We start from the raw sequence: 23,813 nt of genomic DNA, 5'->3' as shown, positions 1-23,813 counted from the left end.
TTCAATCCTCAACACCACATATGAATAAATAAAATAAAGGTATTGCATCCCACTACAATGAAAAAATAAATATTAAAAAAAAGGAGCCAGCTCTCTGACCTGAGAGCCTGAAATGGGTGTGCTAAACCAGGAGATCCCCAGGGAGCCCATCCTTCTCTGACAGCTGCCAAGCCCAGCTGCCACCAGGCACTTCCGGTTGGGGGAAATCGTTTGAGGAAAATTGCACAGAATGGTGAATTAAAACGTTTTTAAAAGGAAAGAAGCTTTTACAAGTCTAAGTCCCCTCTTTCTACTGTAATCCCCAGAGATGTCCTATTCTGATAAACCCAGCAAGAACCATTCCTGCGAATCATTTAAGATTCAAAGGCAAACCGCAGCACCTGAGGTGTTGCTGTTAGGAAGGAGCTGTCCTAGGGATGTCCTGTCTCCTCAGTTAGATGGAAATTTGGGGATGGAAGGAAGGAGCACGTTGAATAATTTACTGTATAAAACACAGAATCAAACACAGTGCAGAGCGTGTAACAGACTCTTGATAGGCTCATGAGGAAGTCATTAATTATCATTGAGGGTAAAATTAAAACAGAAAATATTTAAAGATGAGAACATTAAATATATCATTATAAATATGTACAACACTCATCCAAAAAGAAGCTACATATTGTATTTGTGTATTTGTGTATGTATGTATGTATGTATGTATATATATATATATATACAAATTATATACAAATTCCATGTATAGGTGTGTGTGTGTGTATTCCAAAACTTTCCTAGGTCTACAATGTACCAATTAAAAAATTTGGGAAAAAAAAACTCCTAGAAGCAGAATATAGAAGAGATTTGGGGGAATTAGATAAAATTAAAATTAATGTTTACAAGGGGTATGAAGTGATGAGCAAAACCCAAAGCACATTCCTGAACTCCAAACCTGAAAGCCCTTTAAAAAAATAAAGCCATAGAGAACAAGCAGAAAATAGAGGACAAGAATTAAATAACTAAATAAGCATCAATATTAAGATATGATATTAGTTCCCCTGTACGTCTTTTAGCAGTAAAAATTCTGGAGACAAATAAATGAAAATTTGAGGAGATAGAATAAAGTGTGGTCAGAAAGTAAGGGAACCTACAAGGATGCAATCATTCCTCCCAAACAGGGGATAGCTGGGAGTCTTTATGGACTCAGAACTTGAGGTGGAGAAGTCAGGGAGCAGGGTCTTGGGGCTCAAGAGGACCTCTGCACAGAGAGGGCCATCGGAGGGGACCTGGGTCTTCACTGGGGATGCAGCACCACAGGTAACAGCAGAAGAGCAGGAGAACACAGTTAGACTATGGGGAGGGCTTCCCTGTGTTCTTCAGGGCACTGAGCAGGGTAGAGAAGAGTGGGAAGTCGGCCTGGAGGGACAGTGAGGACAGACACAGGCCAGACCCCCAGTGAGCTGAGTGAGGCCCTGTGGAGAGTGGCTGCTGCTGCTACAGCGAGGCAGGTCACCTGAGTCAGCCTGGTCCTTTCCCCTCAAGGCTTCCCACAGGAGCTGCAGAGTTCACCTGCCAAGGAAGAGGAGCACATGTCACCAGTTACATTTGGAGTTCTAATAAGCAATGAATTTAAGCAGGCATCTGTACTCTGTCTGGTAAGCCTAGTTCCAGGCCTCCTAAGGACCCTGGTCAGCCTAACCTCAGTAGGTACATGGAGGCAAAGAGAGAGAGAAAGAGCATGAAAAGGGAGATTGCAGATCTGGCTTTTTCAGGCAGCAGCCAAGTGCAAGGCAAGCCTCTGTATCCCCTTTGCCAGTCACAAGGGAAGGTGCAGAGAGCAGCTAGGAGTCAATCAGAGTGAAAGGTCTTTGCTTTCCAGCTTGTGGAAATACAAGAACAGACGCCCAAGAGGCAGGATTTCTCCAAAGAGGCAGCTGTGCCTTGGGCTCCATGACCCATTCAGTGTCCTCATTCACAGGCCACAAATCATAGCAGTCCTTCTCCTCCCCCACCTCCTCCTCCTCCTCCTGCTCCTGTTCCTCAGGCTGAAGTTGAGTACAGGGGCCACAGAGCCACGTGTTCCAAGTTTGGAAATCTATCATTCTCAGGAAGCTGACAGACATGGGATTTCTCTGCCAAATAGTAGACCACTGTTCAATTCAGAGCTCTGATCTATTCTCACCTGGCCCTTCTTAAAAAATAGACCCCCTTAGCCTCAATTTCACTTTGCAAGGTTTCTGTTACCTATGATTAACCAAGGTCAAATGCCTATATATTTCGAAACAGGTGGATGATGCTTATTAACATACAGATTGAGAGTCTACATGTTAATCCCTGGCAAAACTTCAGAAAATCATTAAACATATGGCTTCTGAGCCCTTATAAAGTATAAAATGATCCCTTGGAGACTGCCTGGGAAGAATAAACCTTGTTCAACTGGTCCATTCATTTGCCTTAATAGCAAGGTGAGGTTGATGGATCAGAGTACCACAGACATAAGATCTCTTGAGTTCAAGATAGCATTCGGAAATTTCCTCACAAAATTACCAGAGATAGATGAGAGTTGTGAGCAGAATGTTAATTCAATGAGGCCCATTCTTAGCTGGTAACTCTCTAGGCACAGGCATTGATTAATGGATTGAAATTGACCAGGAGGGAGGCTCAGAAGTGTGTCTATTTGCCAAGCATCTTAGCACATGCCTATAATCCCAACAGCTCAGGAGGCTGAGGTTGGAGGCCCTCAGCAACTTAGTGAGATTTTGTCTGAAAATAAAATATTAAAAGGGCTGGGGATATTGCTCAGTGGTAAAGCCCCCTTGGATTTAATCCCCAGTACCAAAAAAAAAAAAAAGTGTGTTTATTTAAAATGCTCTCTAGCATCACTCTGGATACCACTTCTTTTAAGAGAGACTGTGAGATATATCTATATATCTATATATCTATATATAGATATATAAACTGTGAGATATATCTATATATCTATATCTATATATAATATATATAAATTGACATGACCGAGAGAGAGAGAGAGAGAGAGAGAGAGAGAGATAGGCATCTCTGGTTTTCTGTTGAAACCAGAAAGAGAAGAAGCTAGGTCAGAAAAAGGTGTTAAAGTAGTGTCAGAGAAGCATTAAAGGAAATGTAAATATTTAATTAAGATAAATGAATCACGAATATTTAATTAAGATAAATACATTAATTTATGGTTGGATGTAAAATCTTAGGCTTTTAAAACTAAATGCAGTCAACCAGTCTCCCAAAACTCTAACTAATGTCAAAACTGGATTCATGAGCGTCTATTTTCATCCACATCAACATCCATTGAAAACCTCTTATTTGCAAATACTGCACTCAGGGATGGGAGCACAGAAACACGTAAGCTGCAGTTTCTATGTCCCAGAACAAAATTTGCTTGAAGACAGAAGAATATAAGCAACTCATTATAGCACGCTGTATTTGTAAACAAAATAGAAACTGTTATAGTAACATAGAGGAGGGAATAATATAGTTAGTTAGGGAGGAGGTACCCAAGAGAAAATAGCTCAATGTATTTGGAAGCAGAAAGTCTGCAGAGGCGGCTTCAGGAGTCAAGTCTAACAGGAGAAGGGATCAGATTTCTAAGGACATTGAAAAGAGTGCTGGATTGTTTGACTTTATCTGCCAGATAGTTGAAGCTATGGAATGTTCTACAGCAATAACATGTTGGAATCTGTTTTCAAAACAATAACTGAGAGAGACAGGAGGGTGAATCATTTTAAAATGTGGGCTGTGATTAGTCTGTCAGTGTTCAAATCCCAGCCATGTCACTCAGCAGCTGCATGACCTTGTATGGGCTTTGTGGCCTCTGTTGACTCAACTGCTTCATATTCAAATGGGAAAAGCAGTTAAAACCAATTTGTTTGGTGGCTGTAAGTTCTCAATCATTATTAGCTGGTTTTGAAATGTTATTCATGGATATTGAAAAGAATTCTTGAGATTTGCCAGGAGACACCTGTACCTTCTAGAAAAGAGCTGATAAGGACCTGAATGAGAGAGGACAGTGGCACTGGGAAATAGGACATGAAGGGACAGAATCCATCCAGGTACAGGATCTTATTCATCCCCCTGAGATAGCATCTTTGCGTTCTCCTTAGAAGGCCGTTTTCCAGCTGAGGCAAAATGTGATGATTTAATTCATTCATCCAATGAATATTCCTTGAGAATCTACTAGGTCTCAGGTACTATGGTAATTCAGAAAAGATTGGATAGAGGTGAACAAGATGGAAAAAAAAAAGAGGTGAACAAGATGATCATAATTCTTGATTTTACAGGACTGATATTCTAGAGTTGAATAAATAAGCACTTACAATTAATGTCATTGATGTTATGATAATAGGAGTACAGGGAGCTAAGGGCCAACTTCAGGAAATCTGAATGTAATCTTGCAAAACTGTTGGGTCAGGGGATGATTCCTGGAAGAGATGATGTCTGCACTGAGACCTGAAGAATTCTTTGGAATGGTAATTAACTGGGAGAGGGAAAGAAAAGAGGAGTGGGAAGTTTCACGGGAAATGCTTCAGATAGTTGCAACTGTTTCCTGATCTGCTTGCTTATAATACTCTTTTGACCCAATTATTTAGAAGAGTTTTCATTTTGAAACAATGATTTCTATGCTTTACCATGAACAGGAATTACCTTCATTTTTAATACCTTACTGGGAACTAATAGAGAATTCCTACATCAGCACCATCAAAACGGTTCTCAGGCATCTGAGAGAAGACCAGCATGCTGTACTTGTGTACTTATACCAGATCAGGTGAGTAAAGTTCCAAAGTCAGAATTTTACAGTTTACAGGTATGACATATAAGATCCCTCTCCTTCTCTCAATGTCTTACAGAACAAGTTTCCAGGAGTTTCTAAGGCGTCCTGATCACAAGCAAGATTTTGTAGCTCAGTGGCAGGCTGATTTCAACTCTCTTCCTGATGACCTGTGGGATGATGAGGAAACAAAGGCAGAACTGCACCAAAGAGTGAATGTAAGGACAGCGGTGACATGCTGGGCCAGGGCCCAGTTCATGTCTCTGACCTCCCTGAGAGTGAGAATGAGAAAGGCAATGGTTTGAACTTTTACCGGGTTAATTCTCCAGAGCAGAGGCTCTTCTGTGCTTTGCATTCAGAATGAGAATGTGGTGGCAACACTTCTGGGAAGAGAAGCCAAGGTCTCTGCCTTGCAGGCCCCTCTTGGCCTCTGTCTTATAAATGCCTGTCCCCTTTGTTGGTCCATGTGGCTGCACTCCTGTCTGGTGTTAATCACATGCCTGTCTTGAACACCGTCATATGGTCAATCAATGGCAAAGAAAAGAAAAAGGAGAAAAAGCCAAGCATTGAGTAGATGCCTTGAGGGAAGGTACCAAAGCTTGTACATCTTTGTACTCTAGCAAGCACAATGCTTGGTAATTGGTAAACAGACAGAATTTCATAAATTCATGAATAAAGTGTATTACCCTGATGCTTTAAACAAGGGCTTCTGGTGCACAAGAAGCCTGATTTCAGTCTCTTACCCCTTGTGTTCTCTGTAAATCCACAGACCTCCTTAATCCATCAGAAAAACCCCCTTGTTACTACCAGAAGTATGGGCTACTAGCAGTCAATTCTGGTTATGATCTCAGTATTTATTTGTGCAACAGAAACATTGCCAAACTCTACCTCCTATCCCATTGTCTGCTCTGTAAATATTTATATCAAGGGTCTGGGAATTGAACTTGAACAGAATGTCTGTAAACTTATGTATCCGGGAGACAGAGAATAAGCAATAAACAAGTGAATGCAGAATGAGGTCCTTAGCAAGAAGAGCTTTGAGGGGAGCAAGAAAGCAGGGCAAGAGGAAAGTAAACATTTCTGTAACAATTTTGTCTATGATGGTTCTAAAAATTCCTTCTAAGAAGGTGACACTTGAACAGACTCAGGAGAGAAGTGATGGAGTGAGCCTCGTGCATGTTTAGAGGAGGGTATCTCAGCCACAGAGAAAAGCAAGGGAAAAGACCATGAAGGTACAGGATGCTCAGTGCTTTTGAAAAACAGCAAGGAGACTGGTGTAGCTGGAGCAGAGAGAGAATGGGCAAGTGGTTTGGTGATAAGACTGGAGAGATTGTAGGGGACCTTAGTACCTAAGGCCCCAGAGGTCAGTATTAGGGTATTGGCATTGATCTGAATGAGATGGAAAGCTTCAGTTGCTGGTTTCAAAAGATCCTGTAGGGGAGACAAATGAGCAGGAAGAGCAGTTTGGAAACCAGCTGGGAAGCTTTTATAACAAGGGAAAGGCCTCATGGTAGCCTGGTTGATGCAGAAGGGTTTGACCCAAGAGGTACTTAAATGTGCTAGTGAAGCTGAGGTTTTTACTTGTTCTTAGACATTCCTTAAAAAGTAGTAGTTAACTGTGTTGTGTTGGTCGGATTTTCATCACTGTGGCCAAAAGACCTGACTGGAAGGAAGAAAAGTTTATTTTTGCTCAGAGTTTCAGAGGTTGAGTCCGTGGTTGGGCAGCTCTGACTCTGTATGCCCGCGATGGCCAGGACACCATGGCAGAAGTGGGCAGAGGAAAGCTGCTCAGTGCGTAACAGCCTGGCAACAGAGAGCTTCAGAGCCAGGAGCCAGAGATAGAAAGTCCTCAAGGGCACACCCCCAAGACCTGCTTCCTCCATTCACACCTACCTGCCTACAGCTCCACCCAGATCCACCCAAAGTATCAATCCGTCAAATGGATTAATCAGTCAAGGCAAGGAAAAGAAAAATGAGAAATGGATTAATCCACTAACTAGATTACAGCTTTTATATCCTAATCATTTCACCTCCAAACATTCCTGCAGGGGAACTTCAGGGTACACCTCATACCCAAACTGTCATGTATGCAAATCCTAAAACTGACTCTTTTTTTTTTTTCTATTTCTTTCCTACCTATTCATAAAACCATCCCCAAGCCAGTCCTCATGTATACTTCATCCTAATATTAGTCAACTGATTATTGACAGATAACATAGCAATTTGAAAATTTAAAATATCTTATTTGTAATTTTTTCTGATTTATTTCTAGCAAGTCTTGGTGCCAATGTTTGTTTTATACCTGTCCTCTATTCCCTTCTTGTTCTCTGTGGCTTTATTTATTTCAAGGGCTTCCTTCCAGATTTGGAGTTACAGAGTGGGTGGGTATTTTTTTCTCAACACTCTACAACCCTTAACAAATAGTAATTTTAATTATATCTCATTTCCCCAACATCCTCCTGTTCTGCTTCTGTGAAGGTATATTTTTGGTTTTCATTTTGAGATGGGGTTCTCCCAGGATGGTCTCAAACTTGGGATTCTCCTGCTTTGACCTCCTTACTTGCTGAGATCATAGGCGTGTGCTATCACACCCAGCAAGATCATGTTTATTTTTAAGGTCTTTGAAACACATTAAAAATTTACAGATTTTGAAAAAAATGTTAAATATAACGAATCTCACACTAAAAATTTAAATCTCATTTCAAGCAGCAGGTTGTATGAATACTCTCAACATTAGATTCTATCTTCTTTTTCAATCTTTGCCAACTTATTGAGTAAAAAATGTGAATATCTTCTTATAATTTATGTATCAATTTTTATAATTGAAGCTTACCATATTTTCATAGGTTTAATGGTCATTTATTTTCTTTCCCCTGAAGTCATTTTGTGACTTTTGCCCACTTTTCTATTGGAATATCCTTTTTTTCTTTTTGATTCCTATGATTTCTTTATATATCAAGGATATAAGCTACCTGTTGATCATGTTACAAGTATATACTCTGTTTGATGCTTACCTTGTATTATTTGTAGTGAGTTTTAACATGTAGAATTTTTTGAATATTTTTGTAGATAAATATAAAAATTTTTCATTATAGATTCTTGGTTTTAATTTAAAAATATTTTTTCATCCCATGTTGCATCCTTATCCATTTTCTTCGTCATAGTTTTGATAGTGATGCAGCAGTAGTCATAGCTAAACACTGAGCACAGGCTGGCACATCTTATTTCATTCCCAAGACAATAATCTGAGACAGGAACTAGGAATGATCGCAGTTGACAGGTGAAGAGCTGTGGCAGAGGTCAGCATAGTAACTGGCAGCTCTGGGGTCTGTGGCCCAGCAGCCTGGCTCCCCATTAAGCTACTTCTCCAAGCAGCATTATTGGACACTGGAAGAAGTATGCTAAGGCAAATCTTCATGGTCTCCTGTAACTATTTATAGTATAATAATCATTTTTGCCAAAGTACATTTTTGTCTTGAATTTAACTTTTATTCAAATACCAGTCCTATGTGCCTTACTTTATTTTTTATTTGCATTTGCCTCATATAAATTTTCCAGTTTGAACTTTCTGTGTCATTTTGTTTTATGTGAATCTCAAGTAAATGCTATATAAATTGAGTTCAGGTTTTTGACCCAAGAGAAAATATTTACAACATTTGTAAAAGTGGACATTTTCACTGATCTTGTCTTCCTAACCTTCTCAACTAAGTCATGAATATTTCTTAAATCCTGCCTATCTTAGATTATTCAGGAATATTTAGTAATTCCTCAATTTCTTCAAAATAAATTATGAAAACCAGCAATGCCTTTAGGTAAGGCCATAATAAACATTGGGTGTTTAAATCTTTGATCCTTGGTGGTATGCCTTGTTCTTGGATTATTTCATTTCAATCTTATGCACATGGTGAGCAGAGTAGTTCTGCCATTGCACCACCCACGTTCTTCTCACAGGAAAACTGAGCCACAGAGTTGATATAACTTGCACAGGTCCCACGGTGAGTCAGCAGCAGAAAAAGAACTCAGAACAAGGTTTCCAGAATCCTGCTTTTATATCTTATCCTTTGCTGAATACTCTCTTATCTTTTAAAAAATGTATAAATATTTGATAACCAGAAGTCAATATTTATTGAATGTCCTACAGAGCATTTGTGGAAACAGCATCTAGATATATCGGGATCAGCTCTAAAAAAATGGTATATTATCCTGACAAAATAACTTGTGATGTTTTCATTTTATGTACAGCCTACACACAGAAATGCACCAAAATGCTAAGAGTTCAAGTACAAAGTGTTTCATAAACAGAGCCTCACACCAGCAAAATTCACTGTAGACACTAGAGTTAAATGGCTGGGGTTCAAATCCTGACTCCAACAAGACAAAAATCATAGGCAAGTGACTTACCTCCCTGTGAAGATTAGGAGGTAATCTTTATAGAGCATTTAACACAGTCCCCAACACACAATAAATGTTTAGTGAATCATATTATTGTGGAAACTGTCAAATCTGAGGACTGTATATATTTAACTATTGGGATATTTCATTAAACAAACATTTTATTGCTATGAATAAGATTGTAATAGTAACCTTCATTAATTGAGGAATTATGGTGAACACTGTGCTAAGCACTTTATTTACATGAACTAATTTACTGTAAATAACATATCCAAAGAATTTCTTCATCTCCCTTTTCTGAAAAAGCAATTGAAGCATAGTACAGTGGTGATGGTACTCAAGGCCAAAGTTTCATCTCTTGGCTCCACCATTTACTCATTGTGAGATCCAAGGAACATAGCCTTTCTGTGACTCACCTCATCTGCAAAATGAATATAAAAATAGTACCATCTAAAGCTGTTGTGAGATGTTACACGTAGAGTGATTTGTGCTGAAACACACTGACACACATAGGAAGAGCTCAGTACCTGTGACCATTGTTATTTTACAATTTATATATAAATAATTTTGGTCTTTTAAAATTCCCACATTATACATATATGTAAATATTATGTTATGTGTTACTATATTTATCAATTTTATTAATGATCAAATCTGGTATGTGGCAGAACTAGTATCTTAAAGGTATCTTACTATTAGTTCTTTAACACCAAACTTATTTTGGACCATCCCATTAAGTTAAGATGACAGTTTTTGGTGACTAACAGATTCTACCTGTGATATCAATCAACAAGTCTATTCCCGTTGTTTACATGAAGCTGTGTACACCATTGCTCAAAAAAAAAAAATACATGAAAATATTTTAAACCAAGCAAATTTTTTTGAGGAAGGAATAAAATTCATGAAGCATCCATGGATAACATGACTGAAGTGGATATGTAACAGATGTGGGCACATGAGCAGGGTGGTAGCACACACCTATAATCCAGCAACTCAGGAGGCCGAGACAGGAGGATCTCAAGCTCAAGCCCAGCCTGAGAAACATGGCCAGTTCTATCTCAAAATAAAACAAGTTGGGAATGTGTCAGTGGTAAAGCACCCCTGTGTGCAATTCATAGTAACAAAAAAATTGAAAATATGTAAAACAAAATGGTGTATGATTTACAAATAGAAGCAAAGTAATTACTGGTTCAAGGAATGAATATAATACATGAGTACACTAGGTCTAAATTTTCTTTAGGGACATTTTTTAGGAGAAGCATGATATTCTAGGTTGTTAACACTGAGGCAAATAGAACTTTAATTCTCAAGCATAACCTGGCCCTGGTCTTTTCCGATCAGGATCTGCGAGACCGCCTGTGGGACATTTGTGATGCCAGGAAGGAGGAGGCAGAGCAGGAGCGACTTGATATCGTTAATGAGAACTGGTTGCAGGACTGTCTTGGAGTAATGATGAACCACTTTTTTTCACTGATGCAGGTGAGAGCAGCTGGTCACAGTGACACAGACCTCCCCCCACAGCCACATCCCGCATGCACAACTCATTTGGGAATGTTAGGGGTCTGTTCAAATATCGTTTTGCTCTTAGAACTTTGCCTGGTATGCATTCCAGTTTGCCAAGAAAATTAGCCAATCTAAACAAATTTGGCCTCAACCAAGCAAGCACACAGACTGGAAGCATCCCCACCAGCTTCTAACCAGCTTTACTTGCAGATGCCTAGATATGTAGAGGACAGCAACTGAGTTGCTTACCTTGGTCTTTCAAAGCAGACACCCAGAGTGGCTAGGAAGGCAATCCTGCCACAATGTACAGACAAAGCAGCAGGCATTAGAATTCCTGAAAATAAAAGATTTTCTAGTACTGGATTGGAAAAACAGACCATTCATCAGAAAGACCTGCTTAACTTATATTACCAGCCTATTAAATAAAAATTTTATTCTTTTTTTCTTTTTTGATACTAGAGATTGAACTCAGGGGCACTTGACCACTGAGCCACATCTCCAGCCCTACTTTTTGAATTTTTTTTTATTTACAGAGTGTGTCACTGAGTTGCTTAGCACTTTGCTTTTGCTGAGGCTGGCTTTGAACTTGCTATCCTCCTGTCTCAGCCTCCCATGACCCTGGGACTACAAAACATGCTTGCGCTACCATGCCCAGCTACAATTTTATTCTTATATTCCTGCCAGCAATAGGGGAAAGAGCAAAGACGAGTCTTTGGCACCCAGCTCCTCCAAGGCAAACTGCTAGAGAGCTTTTGAGAGCTGGCATGGGGTGGAGGTCGGAGCCTTATGAGCCATCTGTATTTGATAATTGCCTTACCCAAAGAAAAAAACACTCTCTCCCACCTTCATTCTGGGAAGTAGTTTTAGAGCTTGGAGCAAAGCACCTGTAGAGGTTGATGTCCTACCCTCATCAGGAGCCCAGAGGCACTATCTTCCCTGATGACTAATCACATTTCAAAGAGATGCTTCTTGGTCTTGAGAAGGACATTTCTGGGTTCTAAGTCTGATAAGAGGTTTTTAAAAGATTTGTATCTCAAAGAGTCAAAGAAAGGATCTACAAGAATGAGCTTTCTAAAGTACTCTAAAAAGAGGGAGGGCAGGAGCCTAGAGTCAAGAAGAAGCCTGTCTAAACCTCAATCAGGCTGAAAGGACTATTAAGGCTAATGTCCACATGAGTATTTCTCCTAAAAGAAAAACACTGAAGATGGAGGATCGAAAAGGGTGCATTTCTAATCTTGAATTAATTAACTCACAAGAGGAAATGCTGCAAGAAATGAGGATATTTATCTGGCAATCTCTAAAGCTTGTTGCATAGTAGGTGTGCAACGAATGCTTGTTTGATAAATGACCAATGAATGCTAGGAGTTCCCGCTTTCAAACCGGCAAACCATGTTGCAGGGGCAGGCTGGACCACAGGAGGCCTGAAGAACCAGCAGAAACCCGAGGGACAGGAGCAGCTTTGTTGATTACAATAGTCTCCCTCCCCTATGGTTTCACTTTCACAGTTTTAATTAGCTTGCAGCAACCGTGGTCTAAAAAACTATTGCTTTGTTTTCCTTTGCTTTTGAGACAGGGTCTCACTAGTTGCTCAGGTTGGCTCCAACACCTGGATCAAGCAGTCTTCTAACCTCAGCTTCCCAAGTAGCTGGGACTACTGGCATGTGCCGCTGTGCTAGGTGGTCCAAAAGTATTAAATGGAAAATGCTAGAAGTAAACAATTTACAAATTTTAAATCGTCTACCATTCTGAGTATCATGATAGACTCTCCATTTGTCCCACTCTAGACCATCCCATTCTGTTCCATTTTACCTGGGATATGTCATCCCCTTAGTCTAGCACATCCAAACTACATATGCTGTCCACCCATTAGTCACTGGTAGCCATGCAGGTTATCAGATCAACTATTCTGTTTTTTCAGTTCTTGTATTCAGGTAACCCTTGTGTCATAGCCTAATGTTATGTTGTAATACCTGCACCTCACCTCCTATTGTCACACAAGCATTGTTCTACCTCACATCATCACACACACAAAAAGAAGTGAGTATAGTGTAATAAATATTTTGAGGGATTCCATATTCATATGTTCTATTACTGTATATTATTATAACCATTCTATTGCATTATAAGTTGTTATTGTTACTCTCGCTATGTATAATTTAATTAAACCTTATCATTCACATTCATGCAAAGGAAAAACATAGTATATATAGTGTCTGGTGCTATCCATGGTTTCAGGTTTCCACTGAGGGCCTTGGAAAGTATCCCCCATTGGGTAAGAGGAAACTACTATATTAGCACTGAGATCCAGTTAGGAGACTTAAGGAAGTCAAGAAAACAGGACAGGAAAGACCTATGCAGGAATATGGGGACTCTGGATTGGGAAGTTAAGATGGAATGCAAAAGAGTTCACCTAAACCTGAGGACAGAGATGAGTGATAATCAGGATGACAGTGAGATCCCAGGAGCATGAGTTGTGCAAAAAGATCAAAGTGAAATGCTTGACCAGCCTGAACAAGTAGCATCCCCAGAGCCTCAATTTGAACAAGCAGTGGTCAAATCTTGAGAACAGATCTGTCTAAAGCTTACGGCAGAAACAGCTAAAATGCAAAAATGAAGGCAGAAAACGGAAAATTTTTGTAAATCATTGTGAGCCGTACACGTCTCTTCAGGAAATGAAATGAGTTTGATATTTCAGCAATATCTCAATTTAAGGCTCTCGTCCTGACAAACCAAACTAATATTCAATACCAACTAGAAAAAAAGAAGATAAGGAGAAAATCAGTAAATGTTAAACATTTATTAAGTTCTTACTGTGTACCTGCCAGGTACTATTCTAAGAACTTTCAAGTACAACGCATTAAACCTTCACAACAACCCTATGCTGTAAGTTCTATAATCATCCTCATTTCACAGATGAGGAAACTGAGGCTAGCACAAGAGAAACAATTTACCCAATGTTCCCAGTTGGTAAGTGGAAGAGCAGGGATTCGACTGGGTGCAACTGTAGAGCCAGTGCTCCTGTCTGGCCACTGCTGTGTCACCAACATTGTTTAGATAACCAAAGAGTCACCAGATAGAAAAGAGAGAGCCTATATTCTGCACTGATCAATAGGATCCCATAAGAGCCAAGAACAGACAAGGCAGGAAAAAATCAAGTTTATTTCAGTATATGAACAAAGAGCCTAATGATTAAAACTATTCATCAAATAACAGAATTCAGAGCCTTTGTTCAGAAAGCACAAAAGCTAAAACTTGCACATTTGTGGAGGACCAAGGAAAAGAACCCTTGAGAATGTTCTCAAGAGCCTGTGGTACTGGTTAACAAACTGCTAGATAAGTGCTTTCCAAGTGGGCTCCACGGACTACTAGTCCTCCAAGATGTTTTGCAAAATGAGGACTCCATGGTCAGATGATTTTATAAAGTGCTTCACAACTCTAGCCCTCCCTCCCTCTGGGAGATTAACAAGCATATTAACATATTTAGACATCAAGATGCTCTGTAGTAAAGAAATCCTTTTCATGTGTTAACCCAGCATTTCTGAAACTATTTGACCTTGCAAAGTTTGTATTCCTTTCATCTCCAACAAGGTGCTCCTTAACAGCCTGTAAGGATATGTTTTTTCACAATAAATTTTAGAAAATCTATTCTAGATAATTTCAAAGATTCCCTTCAATTCTAAGAGTCTGCAAAAATTAAGGAAAAACATGGGAGCGTTATTTGCTCATAAAAGTGAGAAGAATCTTCATTAATTCTTCTTATATGGGAATCCTAAGCATACTATGGCATCTTATTCAGGTTTTCCTATATACTGATTTCAAATTATGTCTCTTCAAATAAATTAAGCTTCAAATAAATTAATCACCATAATAAAGTAAGCCTAAGGCACAGATTATCAGCACAGTCCCAGATACCACTTGTATAAGTTAGACTGTGTAAGCTTACTAGACCTTATCATTACTAAAGAGCTCAGCTCTCTAAGGAAGAAATAATTTCCTTATTAATTAATTTACCAAATAATATAATGTTTTTACTAACTAATAATCTTATAACCTCTCTACATATCTCTTCCATTTGTAAAAGTTATTTTTCAACATCTAAATTGTAAAACTTGGGTTTCTATTTTCATCCTATTAATTGTAAATGTGGTATTGTACAAGTTCTTGTGAGTATATGTATAAGACCTATTTTTATCAAACTTAAGTAAGACAGGTGCAAACACATATTGTCAAACTATGAAATTAATCCTTATAGGAATATTTTAAGACTCAAGTTGGTTTCTTTGCAAAGAAAAATATTTCATTTTCCCAATCTTTTTAAAATACTAGCTTGAAAACCTGCTTAAATATAAGGAGACAATTTAAAAACATGTTCTACAATTTAAATAATATGTTAATTTTAATTTTAAGTAATTTTAAAACATGTTCTGTGACTTAAAATGATATAAGATAGATTCAAATTAACCAAACAAATTTCTTCCCAATTCAGTAATTTAGCTAGGAAAGTTTAATAAAGCAAAAAATGGTTTTTTTAGGAGGAATTCAGCTTATCAAAAAGCAAACTGATCAAACTCATTGTCTTTTGTTGTAGTATAGGATACAAAAACAGACATTTCTTTGTTCTCAACTATGATTATAGCAGTGCAATTCTCTCTTTCTGGATGTTATATGAAATAAATGGTAACATAATTATTTAACAAATGAAGGGAATCTCTTTATAAATGTCCTTGAGTTAGGTTCAGCTAAAGATTTTGAACACTGTGTCAGTTTTGTTCTTTTTAAAAATGTTGCTCTCTGTAAATAACTAGATGTCATAGAGGACATCTGTATGAGAGGCTCAATATTTAGGCTCTAGATACTAGTTTGAGCAGCCCCACCAACTAAAGCAAAGTCTAAGTTCATGTGAACACTACAAAAGAGAAGCACAGATATACCACACAGTCTAATACCAGTGGGAGAATGAGCTGAAAATCTTGAAGTCTACCCTTGTATCTTGGTGCTGAAGGGGGTCTCCCTGCACAGGCATTTCAGCACATATCACAAAGGGAAATTCCCTGTGCTGATAGGGAGTCACCACATCATGTGAATGACTGATGCTCATCTCACCACCAACTCCTCTAAAAAGCTCCATTTCCCTTGAGCTACTTACTGGCAACCCCAGCTAAGGAGTATAACTATGAGCACTGGAGGAATTATCTGGAAAGTTGGAGTGAAACTGGAAAGATAGCTATTTATTATCACTATATGTTACTGTTTATTGTGTTTCCATAATAATTATTTTGTCTTAAAAGATTAGACTCTAGTTTTGTTTCTTGGTTTTGTATATATATTGGTATATCTCAAATCAACTAACATGTTGGCTATGATAAAGAACACATTTTAATGATTGTGAAGTTATTGGTTGATTGGTTAGGACACAGGGAGAATTCCTAATATCAAAATAATGAATAATATGCACTACTTCAAACATCAAGCATATTGCAACCTCTATCACAATATCAAGAGACATAGAAATGTCACCTTGTTGGATGAAATCATGCTCAGTAAGTACAGAAAGCATGTTACTAGTTACCTTAATTACTATGCAAATGTTAGATATATACATATCCTCCAATATTCTTTCTTAATTTCCATAAATTAATTTCAACCTAAATGTTTCTAAAATAGTTCTTATAAGATCTTATACAGATATGTCTTTCGTGGGTGTTGATACTCACATTTGCTATTAAAGGCGGAAGTGAACCGGTTTCAAGATACAAAGAGACTCCTTCAGGATTATTACAGGGCAATGGATTGCAAAATCCCATTAGAGGACAATAAGAAATTTACTCGAATCCCATTGGTTCAACTGGATAGTAAAGAACTTTCGGAAAACCAAATTAGGTAAGGTAGATCTTCATGGTATATTGTAACTGTTTTGAACATAAACCTTTGTGATTGAGTTACCATTAGTAATTAATTGCCACAACTAAAAATATTGCACTCTTTATCCTTCAAATCTAAAATGCTCTAATTCTCACTTCAGGCTATTAACATGCATTATTTATCCCGTTAACAGTGAATATTTACCTCTTTCACTGCATAATTATAGTGTAGTTACTATGGAGTGTCTCCACAGACATTGCCTGGGGTATTAGGAACATCTAAATTCTGAAACACTTTTGGCCCCCAAGGATCTCTGGTAAAAGATTATAAATCTCTACTACTTTCATGAAAGGAGTCTAGCAGTGTGTGTGTGTGTGTGTGTGTGTGTGTGTGTGTGTAATTGTGTAAGTGGAAATGAAATAGGTTGTGAGTTTTCTTTCACCCATGAGGAAGTTGAAAAGCATTAAAGACTCAGTCACATGTGATTATAACCTCATAAGATGGAACAACCTATTCACAGTCTAACATTAGATTCCTCCATTAGAAAAGGAACTTGGTGGAGGATGGATGAAAATTATATTTTCAGTCAAACAAATCCTGTGAAATATGAAGTTTATGAATAATTATTTTTATACATCTAATAGGTAGGGACAGGGGAAGAGCAAGATCCCAAACTATGAACCAGAAAAATGCCATCAAGAATGCGGGGGGGATGGGGGGGGGAGTAGTGGTAATTCCTCTGGGGTGGCTTCCAACCATAAAACATTAAGAGAACATTTAAACTTACTTTTGTAAGATTTAAAATAATTAAAATCAGAAATCAAAGTCCTTAAGAAGTAAATGAGTTAACTAAAAATAAATTGATAAGATAGAAGGAAAAGATAAAATAGTAAAATAAAAAAGGTTAAAATGACCAGTAAGTAGGGCCAAGAGAAAAAGGTGAGGAAAAAAAAAAAACAACACAAAAAAGTATACATAAAGAGGGGAAAAAAGAAGTGAGATTTAAACATCCTATGCAGGCACTGAATGAACTTAGGCAAGTCACTTGACTTTCTGAAACTCAGTTCCTCTTGGCAAAATACAAACATAATACCATTGCTATGATTGCTTATCCCTATCAGCTAATCAATATCTGCTAGTCTTTTATGAATAGTCTTACTGTACTAATATTATTATTACTCAAATCTCCAAGGAGATGAGATATGGATTTTATATTTTAACTATTGTATGTTTGTTAAATATAAGCTTACTGAGTAAATGAAAACAATAGGAATTGCACAAACAGATGGAGGTTAATGAAGATATTTTGAAGTAGGACAAATTTGGTTTGAGTCCTTGGTGGGTCAGTTACTAACTACATGTAAATAGATTATTTACTTGTCTGATCAAATTACTCAGACTCCTTCTAAGTACCAGGTTTCTAATCTGTAAAACAAGGCTTTTGTAAAGATTACAGAAAATAAAATCTACAATACATTTGGTACCATATTTGGGACTCAGAGGACTTGTGATTTAGTTTCAATAACTCTCAATAAGTGGTGATTACTATTGTCATTGCATAATATACAGTGACCTCTTCTTGCTGATATGCAACATTTTAATTATTACATGCTCTTACTTTGTTTGTTTTGCCCCACACCCTTGTTCCTAAAAGGATTTGAGGTGGCCTAAACATTTCAAGTAGGACTATGCAGTGACCGAAGATCCACTGATCTCTCAAAGCTTCTTTCATCTATTGCCATCATATCTCTGTCACGTCCATGTGCATACAAGAATACACAAGAGGGAAATTGTGTACCCCCTTCTTGATGCAAGAGAAACGTTCAGCAAGCTGCTGAAAGAAAACTTTGAAATTTAAAACAATAAAAAAATTCAAAGGCAGTGTGAACCATCAGAGCCATAAAAAGTGTTCAACTTTCACAGTGTAAAGTGGCAGTGCATTCTGTTCTTAGCATAAAAGAGCAAGTCATAGGGAAGCTATTAATGTTGGCTAGCAGAATAAAACTGCCAAAAGAACAGCCAGTTCCAATTTTCTGCAGAACAACTTTGCACCAATCTGATCCTAAAATCAGTGCTGTGGCTACCAGCTAGAACTCTCAGTCAATCAGTATGTGAACCAACTATCAATTAGCCACAGTCTCTGTAACATATGTAGAGACACAAACAGTGTTAAGCATTTTTACGGGGCTTTTCTATTTTATTCCTCCCAACAACCTAATAATAATAATAATAATAATAATAATAATAATAATAATATTAGTACAGTAAGACTATTCTAAAAAATACTAGCAGATATTGATTAGCTGATAGGGATACACAATAATAGCAATGGCATTATGTTTGTGTTTTGCCAAGAGGAACTGAGTTTCAGAAAGTCAAATGACTTGCCTAAGTTCATATCTGCTGATAGTGGCAGAGCTACATAGACCAGAATTTTTCCAGTAAATGAATTCAAGACCCCCATTATTTTTTTCCAAACCATATACCACCTTTGTTGTCCCATACAGTAAGGTCATAGGAAATACATGCTGCACTGCACTAAATATCTAGAGATGACCACATACTTTACCTTAACTTATTGGATACATGAATCTCTGTTGAACTGATGTGACTGATTCAGCATTATTTCATTATTAAGATATAATTTCATTTGTGGATAGATGAATGGTAGATTCATCTATCCACAAATGAGTCAATGAATTGCCTCCATAAACATGGTAGACTACCAGAATCATGATGCCAAGTATAATATCTTTGTCTGATGTGTCAAAATAAGACCAAGCTAATTGTTTGCTAGAGTTGACCAGCATCTTTCTAAATCATTGTTCTGTTCTCCAGCAACTTGTCTACAAACCAAATACTGTTACTAGTATTGACCCTGATTCTCAAAGTTTCAATCAAGACATTCTTGGAGCCATTCTGTCCTCATTCTGTTCCAAGATCACAGCCTTTTACACATTTTGTTCAGCAAAGAATGATCACAATCACGTGGAAAAAAGACCATTCTACCTGGTGGATCTCTCTCTGCTGCAATTAACCTTTGAGATCCTGGGATCTTTCAGGGATAGCATATTCCCAGGGACACCTCTGAAATTTCCACATTGGGGCAGCAATGTGGTAAAGAGAAAGGGAACTTAATTCTGTGCTTCCACAGCACTTGAAAAAAACAGAGAGAAAAAGTCGTCATCCATACTCAAGAGCTGGGAAGGCTGCTGGAGCTTCAGCCTGCCCCTGCCACCACCTAAACCTTGCTGCCCCCATGCGACAGACCACTCAGACCTCACCTTCCTCATCCTCCTACTTAAATGATCATAATGCCAAATGATGCCAGTCATCTTAAAGAACCTGTGCACAGTTCCCTTTGATTTACCTTTTTCATGACTGATTTATCCCTCAAGAGAGGTGTATGCCCTGGACAAATTTCAAAATTGTATTACTTCAGAATCACTATGCTTTAATCCTTCTCTTTCATAATTACTGAGAATTGAACCTGGTAATGATGTTTATGTTGTCATTTACTTTGAGTATGCTCCCATGAACAAGGCTTTCCAGACCACAAAATTTAAATATGGTGATTTATCATCTCTTCCCCATTAAAAGAATTCTTTCCAGTAAGCTTGAAAAATGGAGATTAGAGCAAGACGACAAAATTTACAGCACAACATGAATGAAAATAGAATTCTGCTAACAAAATCTTCATATTTCTTTTGTTGTTGTTGCGTGTACAGATTTTATTTATGCAAAATCTTTACATTTCCTGTCTGTTTGCTTTCCAAAGAATCCCTCTCATTCCTCGAATATCCATTTCCCCGGAAACGGTTGTGCCCAAACCAAAAATAAAAGCAATACTGAAGGAGCAGATGGATGAGTCACTGGAAAATGTGGAGTCAAACCTGGAGACGGATGAGAAATTGGTGATGGACACCTGGCAGCAGGCTTCTGTAGCAATATCTCACATGGTAAGCAGTGCACACTTGAACATTTCCTTCCAGAAATATCCATTCACTACAAGCCACAACTGGGAATGTGCTACAAGTCGAAGGATGTTACATGATGTTCTCAAGCATCATACAAATTTAAGCCTGGCAGGAGTTTTGTTTCTTTGATTTTCTGAAAGAAATAGGAAGTGAAACAAGTCGGTCAATAGATATTTGAGATCATGAAAGAAGCGATCAAATGTGAGATTGTTTTCTGTGGTGGGTTGAGATTCCAAGTTCAGGGGCCTGAAGGGCTAGTCAGAGAATGTTAATGAGGCCAGCCTGTCAAGTATAAGATAATGGGGAGGGTGGGACTGGGGCCACTAGGAATCACACCCCTGTATACAGGGCCATGTGCTACCCTGCTCTGACCCATTTTGCCATTTAAGAATGAGATTCAGAATGGCCAGATTTTCCATTTTTCCAAGAAAAGCCAGAAAGTCTGATTTTTTATGTGAAACTGATTTCAGCAGTAAGAAATGAGATCAAATTCTCAAAAATACTTGATGGAACCAAGTAAAACACACAGCCTTCCCATAGGCTTCCAGTATTCAATCTCTCTGCAAGGCCCTTGTCCTAAGCCACCTGGGGTAAGTATTATTGTCCTATTTACAGTGGAGGGCTAAGGTTCAGAAAGGTTGAGAAACCTGCCCAAGATCTCCCAGCAGGTGAGTATCAAAATGAAATTTGAACCTAAATCTATTTGACATCAAGGTTCATATCCTTCCAACCCAAAGCAGAGGGAAAGAAAAAGCAGAGATAAGTTTACCCCAAGCAGAGGCATCCCACCATGCAGAAGGCACACACAGCATCCAACTCCGACGACTTCTGTTCCCTAATCTGCCCATCCTGGGTCCACCCGCATGACATCTATTTTCCTTCTGTGTCAAGCCTTCCTAAACTTTCCCTGAAATGCCTCATTCAAACAGAAAACAGTGTCAGCTTTCCCAGATGTTTTGTGAAAGATGTGGAAGGGGAGTGTGCATCACCAATCTCACAGCGAACAATTTAAATGTCTGATTGCACCTGCCCTGAGGTCCTCCTTGTCCCCTGCCTTCAGGCTTCTTCTGACCTTCTCACACAGCAGCCTCAGGGTCTTTATTTCTCCCTTTTCTTTCTCCTCTTCTCTTCACTCCTTTCTCTCTCTCTCAGAACTGGTTGCCAACTCCTTTCATTGGCTTGCTTCTTTATAAAAACTTTTCATTGTGAACTCTGACACACAGGGACATGCAAGGAGTACAGTCGCTAGCCTCAGGGACTTACCTGGAGTAAAGAGACATGGAACCAATACACAGGGGGGAGATGGAACAAGGTCTGTACCTGCCAGGTGATTTACGAACTGCTTCCTGACCCTTACCCCCTTCTATCCCCACCAACAGGAGGCACCATCTTGCCTTTTTAGACATAATTTCCTTGATTTAATTAAGAGTTTTATTACCTAAGTCTATATCTCTAAACAAATTAGTATATCTTAGCCTACCTTGAGTTTTAAATAAATGGATTCATATCTTTTATCTTTTCTTTTGTGAAACATTATTGGTGAGATTTATCCCATGTTTGTTCAATATAGCTATAATTGTTCATTTTGTTGCTGCATAGTATTCCATTCTATGAATACATCACTGTTTATTTAACCAAGATGCATTTGATACATTTTGAATTTTCAATTTGATGCCATTATGGGCACGGCTTTTGTATATATTATATGGTATCTATGTGCAATCATAACTGTTCCGTATACATCTAATAATAGTATGTGTCATCTTTTACATCAGCGGGCATAGCACTTCAGCTTTCAAAGGAAGATACATAGATATATGTTTACACACACTATCATTTAATACACTTGTATATATATATATATAATTTAAAACTTCTTTATCCTCATAAAATTTGTTTTCTCCTGTGAATTATGCAGAGTTATGATAAAGACACTCATTATGAGAGTGAACTTAATCTTTTCTATCTGTAGTTTTGTCAATTTTTGACTTACATATATTTGAAATGATGAAACCAGATATATACAAATTTTAAATTGCCAAATCTTTCTGGTAGATTGTGTTTTCTTACTACAACATCATCTTTACCTATAATACTTTTGTAAATTGCAATTTGAGATGTTGTTTGCATATCTGATCCTTTCCTATGCTTTTGTTTTTAACCTTTCCATGTCTTCTTGTCTGCTTTTCTCCCTTCTACAGGTTTGAAAGCAATACACTCTATTACTACTCTCTTGGTGGTTACACTAGGGCATAGCAATATGTTAGATTTATATCCCAAATATATCTACAAAACAGAGAAAATGATGGTTAATTTTTTTTTCTTTTTATTGGTTCTTTTAGTTATATATAACATTAGGATTCATTTTGACACAATTGTAAAAGCATGTAATATTATTTGTTCTAATTCAGTCCCCAGTACTTCCCCCTTTCCTCCCCTCCTCCCTCCCCTTGCTCCCTTCTTTCTATTCTACTGATGTTTTTCTGCTATTTGCTTATAGTTTTTTTTTTTTTTAAATTAGTGCCTTGTGAACATACATGATGGTGAGATTCACTGTGAAATAGACTTTTTTATAATAAAAAAGCATATGATGTTTATAAGGTTATATTGACCCCAAAGGAGAGAAAGACATGGTGTGATTTTCTCTAATAGGCACCGTAGAACCCCAAACCCTTACCCTAGAGACCCAGACTCAGCCCTCCTTATCCTGGTAATTACCAACTCATTTGCCCTCCCACAAGCTGACTGGATGGTGCTTGCTATATTTCAACACCATGGCTAGTGCCATTTTTCCTTCCTAAAATATGCCCCTCCTCCTTCCATTTGCTTAACTCTCGTATTTCTTTTCAATCATCAGTATTACTTTCTACCTTGATTCCTGTCCACTTTGTTGCCTGTCTCCTGAAGCCACAGTCTTGTACGATCTTGAGCTCTTCCTATCCTTGAACAGTTATTGTCTTTGCTACTCATTTGGCTCCAAGTATCCAGGCTATTGTTTGTGATTTTTATGAGTTGTTTTCCTGAATGCTTAACTAAATTCTAAAACCATGCCATAACCTAGAATAATGCCCACATCTAACCTAATACTGGACCCTCCATACTGACTTGAGATGCTGTGGCTGCTGTATTCACAATGTAATGTAAATATTAATGATGTGAGATGACAATGATCACCACAAAGACCCCATAAGCAACAAGCTCCCGAGTGGAAAACCAGATACGGGAACTCTAGAAAACAATGTGAATTATTCTTATTGTTAATTGAGCTCATGAACATAATCTAAAAGTCTTGTGGATCCCATTAA

General features: G+C 38.0%; 1 protein-coding gene across 1 annotated transcript in view; it reads left to right on the top strand.

Moving 5' to 3' along the window:
• Spef2 (sperm flagellar 2) overlaps positions 1-23,813 on the top strand; it is a 175,395-nt gene that overhangs the window by 108,551 nt on the left and 43,031 nt on the right. Inside the window, 5 exon segments of the mRNA XM_077795544.1 lie at positions 4,644-4,771; positions 4,854-4,992; positions 10,508-10,645; positions 16,398-16,549; positions 20,310-20,490. Of these exon segments, the coding sequence (XP_077651670.1) occupies positions 4,644-4,771; positions 4,854-4,992; positions 10,508-10,645; positions 16,398-16,549; positions 20,310-20,490 (738 nt within the window).

This window comes from Urocitellus parryii, chromosome 1 (genome assembly GCF_045843805.1).
Source record: "Urocitellus parryii isolate mUroPar1 chromosome 1, mUroPar1.hap1, whole genome shotgun sequence".
In the NCBI taxonomy this organism is placed as follows: domain Eukaryota; kingdom Metazoa; phylum Chordata; class Mammalia; order Rodentia; family Sciuridae; genus Urocitellus; species Urocitellus parryii.
Note: the sequence above shows the minus strand (reverse complement) of the source record. Positions and strands in the feature narration are given on the sequence as shown.